This window comes from Equus caballus, chromosome 3 (assembly GCF_041296265.1).
Source record: "Equus caballus isolate H_3958 breed thoroughbred chromosome 3, TB-T2T, whole genome shotgun sequence".
Classification (NCBI taxonomy): domain Eukaryota; kingdom Metazoa; phylum Chordata; class Mammalia; order Perissodactyla; family Equidae; genus Equus; species Equus caballus.
In genome coordinates, this window is record NC_091686.1 from 123009591 (window position 1) to 123029981 (window position 20391).

General features: G+C 50.5%; 1 protein-coding gene across 4 annotated transcripts in view; it reads right to left on the reverse strand.

The window, feature by feature from the left end:
• HTT (huntingtin) overlaps positions 1 to 20391 on the reverse strand; it is a 165625-nt gene that overhangs the window by 5990 nt on the left and 139244 nt on the right. For 3 of the 4 annotated variants that reach the window (XM_023638468.2, XM_023638466.2, XM_023638467.2), the window contains 13 exons: positions 18669 to 18856; positions 16221 to 16347; positions 14030 to 14130; positions 12913 to 13067; positions 12337 to 12476; positions 10855 to 10937; positions 8259 to 8389; positions 7997 to 8126; positions 5682 to 5837; positions 2882 to 3072; positions 2484 to 2598; positions 2107 to 2320; positions 1628 to 1733 (listed from right to left, as the gene is read on the reverse strand). In XM_023638468.2, the coding sequence (XP_023494236.2) occupies positions 1628 to 1733; positions 2107 to 2320; positions 2484 to 2598; positions 2882 to 3072; positions 5682 to 5837; positions 7997 to 8126; positions 8259 to 8389; positions 10855 to 10937; positions 12337 to 12476; positions 12913 to 13067; positions 14030 to 14130; positions 16221 to 16347; positions 18669 to 18856 (1837 nt within the window). Of the gene's footprint in view, positions 1 to 1627; positions 1734 to 2106; positions 2321 to 2483; positions 2599 to 2881; positions 3073 to 5681; positions 7431 to 7996; positions 8127 to 8258; positions 8390 to 10854; positions 10938 to 12336; positions 12477 to 12912; positions 13068 to 14029; positions 14131 to 16220; positions 16348 to 18668; positions 18857 to 20391 lie in introns of all 4 variants that reach the window. The other variant, XR_011437274.1, reaches the window with a different exon arrangement.

The following is a 20391-nucleotide window of genomic DNA, read 5'->3' on the forward strand; positions in this document are numbered from 1 at the left end:
TCTGGGGCTGGGCTCCTAGAACACTCATTATGAGAGCAAAAAGGCAACCCGCCTCCTTTGCTGATGGCACCAGTGACCTACACACAAAGCATGTGGGGCAAACAATCCAAAAAGGGATCTTAAACTCGTGTAAATAATAAGCAGAAATGGGTTGGAGTTGTGACATTACAGAAGAGATTTAAAAACTCCTAACAAAAACACTGCCCTTGTCACGTCTCATTTTTGTCCACGTGCAAACGTCCATGAACTTCCAGCGTCCCACACTCTGATGCTGTAGCACTGCTGTCTGCTAGGACGTGTTTCTTGTCTAACTCAGATCCCGTGTGTTCCCCTGTTGATTCCTCCCTCAGCAGATCCTACAATGTGCACCCAAGCAGAGTCCTTCTAGATGCTGGAAGATGGTCATCATGTTTGTTACTCCCTACTAGCACACTCAGCAAAACTAGATATAACTGAAGAGCATGGGAAGTGAGTCAGAAGCTGGCCCACGTCTCCTTCCAGGTATGCCTGGACCCACCTGCCTAGAGATGCTAGCTGTTGCTCAGCATGGGCGAGGCTGCTCTTCTAGAGAATGCTCTCGACTGAGTTACCTTCTGTCAGCCCAGTATCGTCCCCAGTATTTGGAGAGAGATCAAGCTGAATGCTTGTACTCCACTTGCTAAAATGTGTATTTTGTCAGCACTGGCACGTGAGCTCCATGAGGGCAGAGACCTGATTATGGGCCCCTGTGCCCCACACCTGGTTGTGGTGCTGCTGGATGAATCTGTGAGGAATGGAAGCAACATGGGAAACATATCACACATGCTTGGCTTTTCAGAACACCTCATCTGGCCAGAGCGGACACAGGGAAAGTCCTGCCCAGCATGCTCCTGTGGAAATCCCAATGGCTTCCTGCTGACTGGAGATGCCAGGCCAGGCAGTGCAGAACTGGCCTCCCCAAGGCCACAGACACATCACGTCACCTGGACTGAGAGGCCTGGGGCAAAACTTGGCACCCTGCCCTGGAGAAAAAGCCAAACACAGAGCCTGATCCGTTTCGCAGAAGTGGCAGCAGAGCCGGTCCTGGACACAAGTGCACAGAGCGTGGGGAGGTGGGGGTTAATCACGGACTCTCAGAGAAGCTTCTGTTTATTGTCTCAGTCTTCCCCACAGTCTCCTGAAGTCGTTTCTAATACTGCTCAAAGGCTGTGCTCCTCCCATGGCCCTGGAGGGGGCGCATGTGAGCCTGCTTGACTGGGAGGGGAGGGGGTGTCGCTTCTCTCACAAAGGCAGCAGTGTCTGATGAACAGATGTTTCTGTCACTGGTCAGGGCTCCACGGCCAGCCCTCCACATGTCTCATTAATGTACCCCTTCTGATACCACCACACTGCTGGGTACTGCCCCCACCTTCAGCAGAGATGGGCAAGCACTGCAAAGGCCTTGGAGCTGGTCAACTTCAAACTCCTAGGTGCTAGGGTCCAAGGCCTCCCCGCTCCTACAGAGCCCTGGGGAAGCATGTGCACAATCAGGGTGCAAGAGGGACCACAGTGGCAGCACCAAGAGAACACATACACACTCTCATGAAGGCAGCTGCTCCTGGTGAAAGTTCCAGGGCAGTTCCGGGCAAAGGCAGGCTTCGCTTCTTACCTATCGAAAAGAACAGACACGCGTTCCATAGCCACAATCACTGACTCGCTGTCTGGGGCAGCAGGGCTGGGGTCCGAGGTTCTGCCTGGACTGATTTTCTCCTTTCCTGAAATAAAATTGTTCGGTATCATTACTTAATTTGGAAAACTAGACAGGCTTTGTACACAGTGCTTTGAACTCACAAAGGAGTTCGATGACTTCCTAGAGATGATCTGAAACCAGGTGACCTGAGTCCCTAGCAGGCCTACTCCCCAGGCTTGCTTATGACACCTGCACAGTGATGTGACCTTGAGCCGGTCAGCCCCTGCTCTAGGCCCCAGGATCTCCCTTAAGAACTGGAGTGGGGCCTGTGGTCTGTGTCCCGCGAATGAGTGTACTTCTTTCTCTCTTGGACAGGAGATCTGTACAGTCTGGAGCTCAGTGGCATTGACCTGCCGGGCACAGGTGGGCCTGGGTCAGTCCCCGGGTCTTACTCTCACCTGTGTACATGCAGGTGAGCATCAGGCCCAGGGCCGCCATGGCCCGGTGTGGGCTGTGTACGTTCACTCTGTCCACACTCAGCTTGACCAGGGATTCTGCGTCCAGCCGGGAGAGCTGCTCGGAGAGCAGGAGGCGCTCCAGGCCCCTCAGGACGCAGTGGTAAATGATGGATGGAGTGGACTCCTCACTTCCAGACAGCATCACCCCACACATCTGAACAAGAAGGAAGACTCCAGAGTCAAAGAACCATTTCAGGCCTCCCGTCACTTTTGCTTCTTTGCCCAAATCAAAATGGACCCAATGATACCATCTCACAGCTGAAAAGGCATGGATGCCCTCTCCTGTTTCCAGAGGAAGACACCCAGGGGCCACTCACCTGTATTATTGATGCAGAGAATTCTGGCCCTACATCCAGAGGATAGTTCTCAATCAGGTAGAAGGCGGTAGCACACATCACCAGCACATGCTGTTGACTGTGAATGTTCACACAGCTGAAAACATGAGACAACAGCCACGCTTAGCCACATATAGCAGGCCACTCCCATTGGACAGTGTCTAGTGGCCTTGTGTCTCAGTGACCTTAGCCACCATCCCTATGAGAAGGGTGCCCACCTGGGTTCCTGCTGACCCCTGCCCATAATCTGGCCAAGGTCTGACATACACTTTGAATGTAACACCACTCTTCTCACAGCCCATTCTAAGGGCCCCCACCCCTGGCCAGACAAAAGCCTTGGAGGGAGACAAAAGTGGGAGGCCTTGGCCAGCTCCACTCACTGGGCTACTCCTTTGAGGTTGGAGAGGAGATAGTCACTGATGACTGGGATGAGCTGTTTTGCGGTGTCATCCAGGAGGTCACACTCCAGCACGTACAGAACGCCATGTAGGGCCCCAATCTTGCTGGGCAGATGGCTGCTCCTGAGCGTGCTCTCCAGCAGGCGGCTGACTGGCTCTGCCACGGCCTTGTCCTAGAGCACAGGTAAGGAAGCAGAGGCTAGTCGCATGATTGAATGGGAGAGGCCAAGAAGGGGCTGGCCTCACACTACAGTGGATGCAGCGTGTGGAAGAGCTCTTCAATGCAGGCCTGACTGCCAGGCCCTGAGATGCCCGTGCGCAGGGCTGGCTCTTGGGAACCTAGATGTCGGGAGGGTTCCCAGCACTCTAACAAACAGTGTGGTCTGTGCTGATGCCCCTTTCCTCCTGGGGGTCTGGAGTTGGGGATGTGCCAGGCAGAGGTGCCCCCTGGCTCTGAGCCTCTGACGGGCTTTTCTGGTGTATAGCACTCCACACGTGTTGTCACAACACACCGCTGGGGGAACTGAGTGCATCTTTTGTGATGCCATGGAAGAAGATTCTGGAAGCTGGTGCCTGCTTCTGCTGGACTTTACCCCACATGCCTTATCTCTTTGTTGATTTCATTTTGTATCTTTTCACTGTGATAAATCATGGCCATGAGTATACATGAGCCCCTTGAGTCCTCCTAGCAAAAACTCGGGGTTTTGGGGACCCCCAACATTAGTCTATACTACCTTGGACCAATATGTTATCAATTTCATTTAACATCCTAAACATGATAGAGTTAAGTGGAAACCTAACACTCAGCACCACGCTCTTCACCTAAGATTCACTCTGTCAGGGAAAAGATCCTCGCAGGGCAGAGGTGGTGGCAACCTCTGTATTTCACAGACTGTCCCACCCAGGGAGAGGTGACCCTGCCGGTGGAAGGCTCATCCTGTTCCTTGCTGTCTGGCCATGCGACCTCCCACAGGGACTCTGTCCCTGTGGTCCGGCTAAGGGATGACACTCTGCTGAGGACATCCTTCTCCTGCCCCCCACCACAGAGCTATGTGGCACCTTCCTTAGGGCTGCCCCCAGCGATGCTCCAGCCCCCACGTCTGAGGACACACCACAGGATCTGCTGGGAGGGAGGGAGATTTCACGACATCGGGTCAACATCTCAAAAGGGATAGGCAAGCTCCGGAATGCCACTGCCTGCACCAGTGTCTGCACACACACCACGACCTTCCCAAAAGATGATGTCCTGAAGAAAAATGCCCGTGCGCACATCAGGACTGGGGAGTCCGAGTCCATGCGTCATCTTGCCTTAGGATCGTCTTAAAAATGATTATTACTTATTTGATTTACTAACAACACAATACTTGCCTAGGGCAATCTGGGCCTGAGCACAAAAACACAATTACAATGAAAATGAACACAGCAGCTGAAACTCCCCACAAAGACAAAAGGACCCCTCCAAGTCTAGCTGCCTTTACCCGTCTCTCAATACCCAGAGGGCGCACACTTTGAAGAGATGTGCTCACAGAAGGAAAGCCAATGGACGGATTGTTTCTGCTCCCTGGATGGTGGCACCAGGGCTGAAGGCCACCCAGGATGGATGATACCTGCTCTGGAGCCTTGGCTGGGAGGGACAAATTCTAAAGAGGAGTACACTTGGGAAGGGGATGAGAGTCAGGACTCTGGATCACAGACGTGAACTCACACCCCACCTCTACCGTGTCCTGCGTGACCTGGAGCAAGCCAGTCAAGCACCTGGCCTTGGCCTCCTCAAGTGCAGAACAGGTAAGAGTGGGCCTAGCCTTCGTCAGACCGTGGAGAGGGCCATGTGCAGGTGCAGGAGGAAGGGCTCCGCAAACACCAGCGGCTGCTGCAGTGGCACACAGTATCGTTGTCACTGTTAGGACAGCCACGAGCATGGAACATGGGGCAGGCAGGCCAGGGCAGGCCCCACTACGCCACTTACCAATGGTCCCAAATGCCCAGCACATGGCAGTCACTCAGTGTTTGTTGCATGAAGGAATCTCTATTGTCATCATAAAGATGGATTCCAGGAGATGTTTGAGTAAAAAACACCAAGATTACTGGCTAATGCTATGTGGCAAAGAGCAAACGGATGCCAGTTCTGGACAGTGTGGAGTTAATTTATTTTTCTCTAACGGCAAAACTGATATCCTTTAATATGTTCCACAAATGGCAGGGTCCACATCTAAGTAGTTTCACATGTCAACGTGACGTCTGCCGAGCGCATGCTGTGTGGTGACGTCCGCACAGAGAAGGGGTGTGGCGGCGCTGGTGAGTCCTGTCAGCCAGAGGCAGGAGGAGGAGGAACTCAGAAGAAGGAGCTGTCTGCCCTCATGCGAAGAACAGACTATAGTACCCCAACTTTGGGTGCAGAAATGCAGGGTTACTGTGACCAACTGTCCCCAGAAGGGAGGCCCTGTCAAGCGGGAAGCACAGGGGTCTGCAGCACATCAGAGAAGAGAGTGGGGGATCGCTGTGGAGAAGAAGTCAGTCACACTTCTACCACCCGCAAACCCACGCTCCTGTGGGGATGGGCCACGGTGACTACCTGATGACAAAGGGGTACAGGAGCCCCAAACTGAGGCTCGCCCACCACAACACGCTTCACAGTGACCTGTGGAAAAGCACCGACATTAACGGAATCCTCCTGACTTCTCACGTTGGCTGTGGAAGAGTTCAGGACGGACCTTCCAAGGCTGAGGCCGCACCCACAACATCTGGCCAACACAAGGTGGCCTCCACACCACCTCTCACTCACCATTCCGAGGACGGCAGCTGCCTTACAGGTGGCAGGCACCAGGTACTGAACGAGAATCTCGTCTTCTGAAGGGTGCACCCTCCGCAGCTCTGTCAGTGTCAGGTACATCATCTCAAACTGGCTGCGCTCAGTGAACAAGTCTGAGACCACCAGAAGCTGGGGACACACAACATGTGGACAGAAGGCGGGGAGTTACGCAGTCAGGAAAGGAAGCAACCCAGTCTAAAACGCACATTCTCATGTCCAAGAGACAATAAAATGTGGGAATTCACAGGACCCCTGCCTGGGAAAAGAAACCAACAAACACCTGGAAACCTAAAACACAGTGTAAACATAGAACAGGAAGACAGACTAGTCACTGGCTATCTTCTTAAAAATGCCTCTGCGTACCCACACTGCAAGAGGCGAGCACTCATCTCAGTCACACCTGTGTGGGAACAAGCCTCTGCCGCAGGTGCCGCGGAAAAGCTCCACATCTGCTCTTTTTCAAATACCAGGCCGTCCCCTCAGCGCAGGGGGACAGGCTCTCAAAAGCCCTGGGATAGAGGAACAGGCAAGTGTCTCACAAACAAACGCTTTGGCAACGATTCTTTCTATCTCTCAAAGATGTTCGGTTCCCTAATGCTTAGTTCTTCATATCACATCTAAAAATGAACATCAGTTAGGCGTGAAGGCCTTGCTCGTTAGGAGCGTGTGGGAAGGTTGGGCGTGGCCTTCCTCGGAGGCCACAGGTGAGCGTGACTGACTCAGCCGGCAGGAGTCAGCAGATCGTCTGCAGCAGCAGCTCTTAAGGCGGACATGTGGGGCGCCTGGGAGATTTCAGGGGTTCACGAGGACAAAACTGTGTCCACAATAACACCAAGACCTTATTTACCTTTTCACTCCTGTTCTCTTCCAACTGTGTGGTGGTGTTTTCTAGAAGTTACCTGACATTAACAGACTGAATGGAGAGCAGATATGAGAACCCAACTGTCTTCCAATAAACCAGAAGTTAAAGACATTTGCAAAAATGTGAAATAAGGCTCTTCTCACTAATTTAAAAATTTGCTATTTTTAAATAAAAGTTGTTATCCATTACTATTATTTTAAATAGATTAATAAGTAACCTCTTTTTAAAATTTAAGACCTTTATTAACCGTGTTTACCATTTGTTGACTTTTTTGAAAAAAATCAAGTTGTAAACTTTATTACAAATTAAAAATGAGGTTCTTAAAAATTTCAACTTGACGAGATATGAAACAATTTAAAAACCTTCAAAGGTTTATTAAGAAAAACTAGGCCTTTTAGAAAAAAAAAAAGAAACATTTGTCATTATCAAAAAGAGATGTCTTTAGGGGCCAGCACAGTGGTGTAGTGATTAAGTTGGCATGCTCTCCCTTGGTGGCCCAGGGTTCGGGGTTCAGATCCCAGGTGTGGCCCTACACACTGCTTGTCAAGCCATGCTGTGGCCACATCCCACATACAAAATAGAGGAAGATTGGCACAGATGGTAGTTCAGGGCCAATCTTCCTCACCAAAAGAAGAAGAAGAAGAAGAGGAAGAAGAAGAAGAAGAAGAAGAAAGAAAGAGATATCTTTAGGCAAAAATAATAAAAATCCCATGCTGCATGGATAAAGTAGAAGGTTCTATTTATCTGGTAAATGAACAGAAAGCAAGCACTTAAGGTCTTCAACTCCAACTTTCTGTTTATTTCTCCTTGCTGGAATTTCATCCTCATTTCTTCTTGCTGGATGACTAACCAGGACGATGCTAGATGGTAAAGATGATAAGCCAGGATTTAACAAGTAACTATTTTTAAAACTTCTCAGATTTAATTTCCAATAGTGTAAATGCCAACAGATACAACCAACAAAAACAAATGCTCTTTGGGGTCCCCACTAGTTTGAAGAATGTAAACAAACCCTGAGACCCATAGTTTGAGAAGGACAGCTCTAAATTGGTGCTTCTCAAAGCAGGGTCCATGGTCCTGGGACCGTCTGTCACAGGTCCTGGAGGAGATATGTATGGACAAGGAAGGTGAGCCTTTAGAACTCTGATAGCAATGTGACATTTCCATGGCACTTTTACCATACTTAAGAGTATCAACCTGCCATGGACTGGAAATGTAAAAAACCGTTCCTTCAGTGGCTCGAGAAATACTGCTTTACCATCCTGGATCTGTGAGTCTCTATAAGCACCTTCATACGCTGTGTGTGTGTGGTGGTGGCGGTGTGTATATATGTACCTGTGGGTGTGTGTGTGGCAGTGGTGGTGTGTATATATGCACCTGTATGAGCACTGTGTGCACATGAAGGGAATGAGGAAGGCAAACTTACAGATCGAACCACTTCACTGATCAGGATAATAGGGGTCCTTCTGGCTGAACTGGACGGCAGGATCCAGCGACTGTACAATTCAAGCAAAAACTGCGAACAGGAGTGGATATCAACCCCAGCCCGGTGTTTCCTGCAGAGTATGCAAGATGGATAATTTCCCCCATACACAAGATGAGACGTTCATTTCAAGAGGCATCCCCAACAAATTAAATGACTAATAAGAAATTGTAAATTGCTTTAAAACAAAAAGCAGATGGGAGACCTGGAGTTGACTGGAGATGTGGGTGCTGACGAAGGTGCAGGGACATCAGCCTCCTCCTCCTCCTCCTCGTCCCACTCCTCCTCTCTCAGGGGTGTGATGCTGTTCCCCAGCCACACAGAGTGGATTGACACCTTCAACAGACATAAGACACTCGGTTCGACACTCAGGGGCCAGGCGGCAGGCTCCTGGAGGAAACGGCCCTGAGCCGCAGGTGTGGCCCGGGTCCTCTGAAGTGAGCACACCGCCATCACTTAGCAGGGCTCATTCAGACCCACCAGCTTACGGGCAGAGGCAGAGGAGCCCCACAGAATGGGGCGCCGGGGCCGAGAGAGTGGTCAGAAAGCTCACCTTCAGGACTAACAACCCGGAACGAGGGGTGGTCAACCCATGGGATTTGGCCGAGGAAGGGGGAAGGAAAAAGCCTCCAAGAAAAGACAACTTAGCTCCTAAGGGACATCTGAATGAAGTCCTGGGAAAAAATGGAATCAAAACACGGGATCTCTTTTCAAAACTGGACCTTTCTCACTGGTAGTCACTTGCGGCAAACCCCATTTTTCTGAATTACTTGCTAAAAAAAGCCCCCCACAAATGCAAAAGAGATGATGTGCTTATTCTGGAGATGGCAGGGTGGGAGGAATTTGGGAGGCCTGGGGGAGAACCCACCACGGGGGTGGCAGGGTGCTGGGAACAGGAGTTAACCCCTCCGCCACACGCCTGCCCACATCCAGCTCAGACGACCATGCTCTCTCGTAATGACTGCCTGTCTTCCCACATGCTGCTCCTGTGGAAATCCTCGAGCACTAAGCACGGTGCCTCACTGCCAAGTGAGGGAACAAGTGGCCGTGGGCTGCATTCCCAGAAAAAGCTGTTTCCCATCACTGGTGACACCAGCCCCAACTCCTGTTCTGCACAAACAGCCTTTCTCCTTCACATCCCACCACCTCCAGTGGAACTGGCAGCGGGCAGGCAGGCTGGCAGTGGCTGCCAGAAGGCCTGCCACAGATGGAAGATAAACTGTGAATCCTTAAAACCAATCTTCAGGCTGGAAGAGAGTGGCCCTTCCACTCCCCTTACTCCCCACCCTTTCTCCCCAACACCAGTAGTGGCTCAGGGATTTGGGAGGTGGGACACAGCCCACACAAGGCCGCGTGCAGTCACGTCTTAGCCTCGGCGTAACCCCGCTACGTTCAGTTCTCGGTGGTGAGATGTGGACATAGATGCTGAAGGAAGGATGCAGTTGGGCAAATGCCAGTGACACCAGAACAAAGCCAAGTGTTGCCCAGCAAGCCTCAGGCTTCTCACTCACAGGCTGCTCCTCAGAACACACATCCATCAAAATTATATTGAATTCTAATGACCACTTTGACTTATTGCAGGTGTGGAAACTCCTCTGCAAAGGACAAAGAACGAGAGTCTCTGTGGCTTCTTGCTCACAGAGGAACGCTTTGCGGGAGAGAACAGGACAGAGCTCGGGACGCCAGTGCAGTCATGGGGGCTCCACTGCAAAGGCTGCAGCCTGGAGCTTATGAGGAAACCTCAGAACTAACGATTACTTCCAAACACTATTCTGACCAATTTCTCCTGAAACAAAACCTAAGAAGAAAACTGTCTTGTGTAATTGCTTTCTAAATAAACCAGCAACACGTTGAAAGGAAGAACACAGCAGTGAAGAGAGCATTCTTTGGGGTCACCAACACTGAGTCCCCTCCTCCCAGCACTCACATGTCCTCACGTCCTACCTCCCCACACCTTGCCTCTCGGCTCCACGACCTACACCACTGTCCCCACACCTCGCCTCCTAGCTCTATGACCTGTGCCACCATCCCCACACCCCACCTCATGGCTCTACAACCTACACCACCGTCCCAATGCCCCACCTCACAGCTCCATAACCTGCACCACTGTCCCCACACTCGGCCTCATGGCTCTATGACCTGCGCCACCATCCCCACACTCAGCCTCATGGCTCCATGACCTGCGCCACCGTCCCCACACCCTGCCTCCCAGCTCCAGGACCTGTGCCACCATCCTCACAACCTTCCCTCACAGCCCCCAACCTGTGCTATCATATGTGTGACTATCCCCATTTTTCTGATGCAGAAGCACAGTTCAAAGTGACCCGCCCAGTAAGCTGTCGACCTAGCACCCAGAGCCAGTACATCTGCCACAGTAAGCTGTGTGACCATGCTTCCCTCTGAGGGGGCAGCTGGGAACACTTGTGGGCAAATCTGTGGCCCAGCAGACCAAGAGTCATTCTCTGTGTTCACTCTACCCAAGCCACCCTCCTTTAACTCTGTTCGACATGCTGGACCCTTGTCCTTCTCTGTCTCATCTTTCTCACCTGAGTCTAACTCATACTATCTGGGTATATTTATACACATTGATATCACTACATACATAAAATGTCTCAAATCCTTCTTGGAATAAAGAATATAACTAAAAACAATTAAAAGAAAACCTTTCTTTTATTTAAAAAATGCTTTTAACTTTTCTTCCAAATGTTGAATGGCCAAAATCTGAAGACAGACAACAAGACAACAGAGACAGAGGAAAACTGAAGGAAGTGCCCTGGACGTGAGGGGCAGGCGTGACTGACCTGGCCGAGCTTATAGCTCATGTTCCCCAGCTCCCGCTCGGGGTTGATCTGCAGCAGAAGTTTGTCATGGCTGATGAGGGCACCTGTGAAGCGATAACACCATGAGCGTCACCCTGCACAGAGCCTGCCCGGTAGCCACCTACCCCAAGCCACTAGTGGGATGGCACAGCTCTGCAGAGCCCCAAGGGTCTCTGGGGTTTTCTCTGTCACTTGATAACCTGTTAAGCGGGCAGGGCCTGTGGGGGCAAAGCTGGACTATCACTTTTTCACTGTAAGAAACCAGTAACTCCTGGGACCTTGAGTTGATGCCTGAGCCATCCAGCTGAGCCCACCAGGAGCAGGGTATACGCTGATGCCCCCACTCAAGCCATCTCCCTACACATCCCTTACCGTCTTTCATACCCTCCATGCCTGAAACCAATGACCTCTCACCCTTCCTTCTGTGGGGCATCAACCTCACCCCCAGCTCCCCAGCTGAAAGGCCCCTGGTTAACTCTTTGCCAAATCTAGCATGAACACGCCCTCTTCCAAGAGAATTCCTCGACTGTCACCCCGGAAGCATCTGCTCTCCTCAGAGCCCCTGGAGCCCTGTCTGCACCTCTCCCAGCACCTACTGTCTTCTGCCTTCCATGCTAGTTAGTGATGCCACTTCCTTCCCATCTCTCCTATTGGCCATAAGCTCCTCCAGGGATCCGTGGCCATCCAAGTTCACAGTCCTCAGTTTAATTCAATTCAATTCAATTAATTGTAAAGTTAATGTTTGGGGGTATAAAATATAGTGCACTTCCACAGAGAATCTTTTCCAGGTAAAGCTTTCAAGATGATTAAACTTGCAGGACCTAACAACTAAAAAATCCTAGAGAATTACAAAAACTCTAGGCTAAAATACTATTCAACAAAAATCATGTGACTTTACAAAAACCCAAACAAAGCACAAAATTCCCTTCTTTTAACCCAGAGTGATGAACTCCCGTGCCCATCACAGGGGAGGCACACAACTTGCAGGCCCAGATGGAACAGGTGCACCCGACCACTCGGCATGCAGGGCCAGGGAAGGGCGGGGCTTGGGATGCCCAGGCTCCAGAGGCTGTCTGAGAACACTGGCATGATCTTGCCACACTGGATTTCTCACCAGAAGCCTGAGATTCACACTGCTTACATGAACACTGTTGGTTTTTAACGTGAACGACTAATTCAGCTTTTAAAACCCCGCTCAGGCTGCCAGTCCCTCGGCTCTAAGAGCTCTTTTGCCTCCTACAACTTGACTGGTGAGAGACGGTGCTCCGGTTCACTGCCAGACGTGATTTCCTCAAGGCTGCTAAAACCTCCCCAGTCCTGAGTGAGACTTGTACTTAAGAGTTAGGGCAGCACATTTAGTACCACAGCCTCCAAACTAAACCATGATTCGAGTCTTTCTGCCCACCCGGTGCTGTGAGTTCTTGTTCGGGCCCGAGGACAAGCGGCCCCTCTCCCCACAGGTACCTGTAGTAGCTGGAGACAGAGAAGGGACAGGGTCCCACGCTTGATATAAATGATGAGTGGCAATATTCTCTCTCTTTGAAACCATAGCTTGAATTTCCTGCTCTACAATTCCTCTGATAATGCTCAACTTCCTCCCAAACCTAAAATTCAGAACAAAAGGTTAAAGAATATTTGATTCCTTCAACATTTTAAAAGCAAAAAACACCAGGACCTCCCCCAGCTTTGCCTAAAGGAAAACACAGGCACCTACATACCAAATGACAGCCCTTTGTAGACGATTCCTGTCCACACACCCTCATGCAGGTGTGCTACTGGCTTGCTAATTCTTGCTCTGCCAGTCTACCCTTTATAGTCAGATGACCCCGTGTCACTTTATGTCTCATTTTCATGGCCACTGCTCACCAAGTCACTTTTGGATGTGCTCTTGCGAGGCAATATGCACAGTTTTTGCTTTTAATTTTGGCAACAAAGGAAAAGGCCAAGGTGAAGCTGCTGGTTTTCCTTGGTGGCGAGGAGGGGCACCTCACTGTTCCCACCACAGATGGGCCCTGGAGACACTGGGCAACTCAGGCAAACCTGGTGTCGAGAGCCTTCAGGGGCTTGTTCCGGGGCTGCTGCTCCAAGCAGCTCACAGCTGGGTTGCCGGCCACGGGCACAGTCATCGCACTCAGCACCAGGGAGGTGATGGCCTGCACGGCCAGGACATTGATCTGAGTCCTCTCTGTATCTTCCTGGAAAAAGAACCCACATACATTATCAAGTCACAGGGAGCCAGACACCAACAACACCCGTGTCCCTACTTGCATGCAGAACCCGAAGGCCGTGATTCTCAGGCCACAAGGCTTTGTGGGAAGGAGCCCCAAGTATCACAGAGGGACATGTCTTCCTGGCCAAGGTTCTGTCTGCCTAAGTTCACCACAGCCTACATACACCTGTGACTCGAAATAAATTTGAAGGGCAAACATCTACTTTCCAAAGCAAGGTCTCCCATAGGCACAAATTTCCAAATACAAATTACCTTGAAAGAAACTGCCTTTAAATTTCCTCACTAATTATAGGAACTTTACGCAGACAACCTGTTGGCTTCTACACATGAATTTAAAGACAATCTTGGTGATTTTTGACATGTCTACTCTTTTAACTGTCATTTCTGCAAGTTCATACCACACCTATTAGAATTAGGAACCTGTATCCCATGACATTTACTATTTCAGGCTTTGCCTTATCAGAACATGGTTTGTACTAATATTATATTAATATAATATATATTAACACTCCAAGAAGCCTGCTAAGTCTTTGCAAAACAGTCAAGAGAAATGAACACAGGTACATATGCATGGCCTTTACAAAGTGCCCTTTCACTGTGATTCAACCTACACACTGCACTTGAGCACTGAGAACCAGAACTCAGAAATATTTTAAGAAAGGGTATAACCTTACTGACCCTTACCATGCAATACACTAGGATAAAATGCACTCAAGCCATTGGCAATCTAGGATACCCAAACCTCAGGGAAACTTGTTTCTGCTCTGGAACATCAGTCTAGACATGATCTGGCTACTCTTTTAAAAATATGGTAAGATAGAAAAACATGAGCCTGCTGCTCTCCTTTGCACCCACCACTAATGATTCAGAAGCTGCCCCAACTGCCAGGGTGTCAGCTAGTGAACGCAAAGCTACACATGGCCTTACTTCTGGTGGGCTCTCCTCCTGTTCCATCACGAGTGGCTGAGTCACCAGGACACCAAGGAGGGTGGCCCACGTTTCCTCAAACTGGGTACGGCTGGTCCACCCTAGGAATGCAAACGTTACATGAGACAGAGGGTCACTCACTCCTCAAACTTTTTGATGTGGCAGTCGGGCCATACAGCTCTAACTAGGACAGGCGCTGCCCCAGGGGGTCACCTACAGCAGCTCCCTGAACCCTCCTGACAGTTCTGTGAAGCAGCAACACTGCTAGGGCCAGTCCATCAGCACAGACACTGAAGCACACACGTCTGAGGCCATAAACAAATACGTGGCACAGTCCGAGTTCAGCGCAGGACCCCTGGTGGAGAGGCACCCTTTCGACTCCTGCAGTGTAGACGTGGTGAAGTAAAGGGACAGCCCAACAGGCTACACCTGAATGGGCTCAGAGCCACTTCTGCCCTGCTCACCAGCGGGTTCAAAGTCTTCCAGGAAGCCAGACCATTGGACTGAGTTGCCGGCTGTACAACTGTGCATACACCACAGACCACTGAACTGCACACTTTGAGTGGGTGAAGTGTGTACTATGTGAATTCTATCTCAATGAAGCTGGTAAAAATACAAAAGTTAAAGCAATGGTTTCTCTGACCCTGTCTAGAAAAAGACACCAAAAAAGAACATCATCTAGCTAGGGGCTTCCACGTATTCAGGGAAGGCGTATCTGATGGGCCAGCCTCACGCGTCATCATCCCAAGCTGCCCTTGAGGCAGCGTGCGATAAACGGTTGTTTCCGAGGGCTGCGCTTAATGTTCCCACTCACGACCTAGGAGGTGGAGGTGGCCATGCTACTTGCATTAGGGCTACAAGTGACAGGAATGGGGGTGGGTGTTGAGGAGAAAACCAACATCAAACTTGAGCAGAAAACCAACCAAACTTCAGGATCTCCTCGGTAAACTGGACATAGAAAGAGAGTGACTGACTGACTTAGATACAGATTAGATATAGACAGATAGACACAGATACAGACAGACCTATATGACAATTTACACAGGGAAGAAGAAAAGAGTGAACAAAGAAGTAGTGGGCAAGAGGAAAGGCAAAGATCAGGAGAGACTGGAGACCCGCCCTGGGTCCCGCAGGTCCAAGTGACTCAGACAAGTAAGAACGAGGAGCTGTTGTGAGGCCAGGGGAAGCCAGGAGACTGCCTACGCCATCTCTAAGGAGAGAAAAGAAGAGGAACTCCCTAAGGCAGCCGGCCTCACAGCGCTGCTCAGATTTCACTCTGGACAGCATAATGAATCTGCCTGAATGAAGGGAAAAGTAGAGGTGAGCTGTCTGCTGCCTGAACCTTCCGGGACCCAAGGAAGCACAAAACCTGCAGAAGCCGAGACAGGAGGGCACCACGGGGACAGGGTGGGGGCCAGACACGCAGTCAGGGTGCCCATGCCAGGCTCACAGGACAGAGATCTGGGAAATACCCCGGCAGAGCACAGCCTCGTGACCCACCAATTACAGCCCCCCAACAGATCATACCTCCAGCCATGAAATGGGGACAAAAGGAGGCAACCTACAGAGAAGCAGAGAAGAATCCTGACAGGAAAACTACTAACACTACTATTTATTGATAGCGTACTAGGTGCATCTTCCTAAATTTTTTCTAAATTTGTAGCAATTCCATGAACTACGCATAATCCCCATTTCATGAACAACAAAACTGGGGTACCTCGAGGTTAAAATGACCCACCTCACACAGCACAGGGTCCAGAGCTGTGTTATCTAAAGTCTACTTTATCCCACTCTACCATGCAGGGCCTGTCTCACCAGATCTGCTCGTTGTACATCCAGGGCAAGAGCATCAGTGCTCACACACGAAAACATCAGAGAACTCACTACGGCCACCAGCATAGGTGCACGGGATGGAGGCTGAATCTGCTGCACATCAGCAGGCACAGAACACCCACCCTGACTCCAAGCGAGTCTGATACGTGAAAACTTGGATTAAACTCCCACAAATACACATGAACTTGGATCGAATTTTCAGTTTTGTAAATACATTGCAAAATGTATTCACACGATTCTATCACACCCTAAATCTTTTATGGAATAAAATGAGAAGGCTCCACTATGGTAGTGTTGGGTTTCCCCTAGACAGACATGTTATGACGTCTAGCGATTCCGAAGGAGAGCTCCAGACTACCTAGCGCATTGATGCGGTAGATGAACTCTTTGAAGACTTCCTTTTCCTGGAGGAACTCCACGGGGATCTCGGGGAACGCTGTGCCAAAATCCCCTCCTGGTTTGGGTGCCCATCCAAGTTTCCACACCTGAGGATGAAAAAGAAATTAAGTTGCCCAGTCAAGTCAGGACAGCCACATTGTGAGGAAACCAAGGAACACCATTCCTCTAAGTGTGGCCCACCTTCTGACTGCTCACACATTCCTGAAAGCAAGTGTACCATCTTCCCAGGAAAACAGTTCCAGCTCCTTCGCCCAAGGATCTCCTTCCCCATTGGTGTGCCTCCCACACCCTCCTCAGCTGCTCCCGATACTGCCGACACCCCTGTCACGCTGGCTGCTCATGAGGTGGGTTCTTTGGGGTCAGTGCTGGCAGCCTCCAACCATCAGAGGCAGGCAGGAGTTAGGGACAGCACCCGGGGCGACAGACAGCAGCTGGTGTGTTAGACAAAGGCAGGCCGCAAATGGAGTTCAGCCGCCCACAGAAGTATCTACTGGTGAGCAGACACAAAAAGAGCCACACTGTCAGCGTTTGTGACCTCCATGAAGTCCAGCTTTGTCCGTCACGCGCTCCCACAAGCACTGTGAACGCAAGGCTGACCTGAGGCCAACCCAACACTATTCTAGCAGCAGGAGGAGCCAACCTCCCAGCCAGCCGAGTGGACACGCTCTGATGAAGCGGCAGAGGACGCCAGGTGCCCAGGCCGAGAGCTTGGCTCCAGATTCCCAAAGCCTGCCTGCGGGCCTCTGAGCTGTAGCCGGCTACCCTCAACAGCTTCAGCACCTCTACTTCACCTCACTAAGCTACTTTCTCAGACTCATGGTACTCCCAACCCTCTATGCACGTCCAGGGGAGAGTCTGTGGTGCCCGTCAGAGCCACCTCCAGAGTGTGCATTCGTCAGGGCACTTCAGTACGCTGCCCGGTGCGGGTTAAGACCCTTGCTCGAGGAGTTTAACCTGTAGTACGTGGTCTGGGCTGGCGTAGTTCTGAATCTGTTCCAGACCGTGACCTCTAGACTGTGCATTCCTGCATCATCTCCCCACTCCACTCCAAAGGTGCAGCTGTCTCAAGACCTACAGTGACTCCTTGTGAGCGGAGCCGAGAGCTGAGTGGCCTCTGCAGCTGAGACACAGGGCTGCACAGTGATGGTGGCCTGCTTCTCCAGCGTGGCTCCTCCCGCTCTCCTCCTAGTGGGTGCCAGGCTTCAGAAAGGCCCCAACTCCCTGTTCTATGAGGACTTCCAGTGTATCACCCACTGGGCTTTTTCTCAGAACGAGACTTCCATGTGGAATACCTTCACCCACCACAGCAAAACCCTCTTCATCTCTCAGATCTAATGACTACACTTCCTTGGTGAAAGCCTCTCCAGAGTCTCCCACACACACTCGTGCACACATGCACAGCACAGAAGCTGTCTCACTGGCAGGCACGTGCCCTTTCCAGGCAGAAACCAGAGACTTTCCTCTCAGTTCTGGCTAACCTTTACCTACGGATTCCAGCCCTGCTCTGTGTCAATCCATCATCCCATTTCCTATCTCGGCAGGCTGGGGGAGGAGGAGGTGGTGTGTGTGTGCGTGTGCGTGCTGGGGGAGGAGGGGGTGGTGTGTGCGTGTGTGTGTGTGTGTGTGCGTGCTGGGGGAGGAGGGGATGGGTGTGTGTGTGTGCGTGTGTGTGTGCGTGCGTGTGCGTACTGGGGGAGGAGGGGGTGGGTGTGTGTGTGCGTGTGCGTGCTGGGGGAGGAGGTGTGTGTGTGTGATGCTGGGGGAGGAGGGGGTGGGTGTGTGTGTGCGTGTGTGTGCTGGGGGAGGAGGGTGTGTGTGTGTGTGTGTGTGTGTGTGTGTGTGTGTGAGATGCAATTTCCCCTGGGAGAGATCAGTCGAGCCTCCATCAACCCTCACCCTGCTCACCTGAGCTCTTTGTGTTATCTGAAACAAGAGTCCTGAATAATGATGCCTCCTTGAAATTGATTCTGAAGACAATTTGAAAAGAGGAGTTGCAAAAGTGATTATGCCAAAATACATGAATAATCTCCAAAGGTTACTTCTTTCAAAGGAAAATACTCACTTGAGGGGATATAATTTATGGTCTCTATCATTAAACAAATTAGTCTAATTAGTGTAGAATCACATCCAACATTAAGCGTCTATTAGTGGGAGATGAAATCTTACTTCTTGATGTAATGCCTCACCGCATTTTAGAAAATCCAGTATTTCTACTAACTACCACTATACAGCACGCCTGATGAACTAGACAAAGTGTCACGGCTACATGCAACCAAAGGCTCTGGCCACCACAAGGAAGCATCTGAGCAGTCAAGATCTGGTCTCATCCTCTGGGAGTCTCCAGTCCATGGGGTTGCCTGGGCATCTTGGTTATTTTGGTCTTCTGCAAAGGAATGACCAGACTCACCAGGGGAGGGACGCGTGTGTAGCTGTTGACGAGGGGTAAGCGAGCCAGGCTGATGATGATGTTCTTGAGCACCGACGTGAGAAAGGCTGGAGTGCTGCTATTCCTTTTATGACCCAAGGCCAACACGGATGGCAAAGACTCCACCATTTCTGCCACCATCCCACAGGCTGCAGTGATATACTTAGGGTCTAAACAAACACCATGGTTAAGAGAGAACTGTTTTGTCAAACACACCCCAAAGCCACCACCTCTCCTCCTGATTTTCCCAGCATCCCAGTGCAGCAGGCACAGCCTTACTACCATCACTCAAGCCAGAAATGTATGGGCCTCCCCTAGACTTCTAGCTGGTCGCTGAAGGCCTAGAGATTCACCTCCTTTATCTCTATCTACGTGCCAGGATTGTTGCAATCATCTTGAACCTAGTCTCCTGCCTCCAGTCCCAGCCCTTCCACCCCCCGTGCACAATGCAGCCAGCACTGGCCAGCTCACATCCAGGAGCAAACGTGCAGCCCCTCAGCTTCACGCATCCCTCAGGACGCCACCCTGTGTTCTGGCTTTCTCTGGTTCTCCCAGGACCGTGTGCTCGTCCCTGAGTTGGCATGCAAAGAACCATGCTGGAATCTCCCATTCATTGCTTCCTCAAGATCAGGGGTTCTCATGGGTTGCAGGGGGCTTCTGACAGGACGCTGCATCCTACCCGAGAACTCCTGAGGCAGAATGCTGAGGCAAACGCCACACCCTCAGGTGAGACGCACAGCACCTCGAGGTCAGGGGCTGCTTCGGACTCACTTTGAGTCTGGCAGAGGGTATGTGCCAAAGAATTATTTGTTGAGCTGATAAATGTTTAGGGTTGTGGATGGATATTACCCATGGTCCCTGAGACTCAAAGTCTAGGGAACTTCCTCATCTAGAGAAGGAATTCTTATTGGATGTAAGGAAGCAAGCCCCAAGCTAAGAGAAATGAGGGTGACTTTAATCCTATTTATTGGACAATCTTTAAGAGGTATCATCTTATTGAGGTGATAAAGAAGCAAACTTCTTCCCCTGGCAACGATGAAATTAACTGGCCTCAAAAGGGCCATGGAGAATGAGCACAATTAACCCAAACTAAATACACTTCAGCCAATGGCTCTGCCTGCTCTGACGCAACTCCTTGGAACGCCTGAACTATCTTCAGAGGGATGGAAATTCAAATTATAACTAAAATAACGGTAACATTTGCTGAGCACTTAAAACAGGCCTGACGCCTGTTCTGGGTGCTTTACTTGGATTAATTTACTTAATCCTTACACCAACCCTATAAGTTTAGTCTCTTCTTAGCCTCACTGCAGAAGCACAGGATAGAAAACTTGCTAAGGCAACTCGGCTAGAAGGGAGCCAAGCAGGGAAGTGAGTGAGTGCACATCCCTCAGGCAACAGCAAGAAATCATGAAATCACATAAGGGCTGACAGAACCACAGAGTTTTGAGATAAACACCTAGAGAAGAGCTTGGCTGTGTAATGAAACACCATGGCTTGTGAATGGTCACAAAATTATAAAACCTTGAGCAGGTAACCAGAAGAAAAATTACTATGCTTAGTACTAACCACAGGAAAACTCTCTATCACTAACTGGGATTGCACTAAAGCTGGCAAAAAAAGATACAAAACATTATGTACCTGATACGAAAAAGGCATGTTTCTTAAGCCAAGAGGGCACGGGTAAGACTCCAGTATCCCAAGT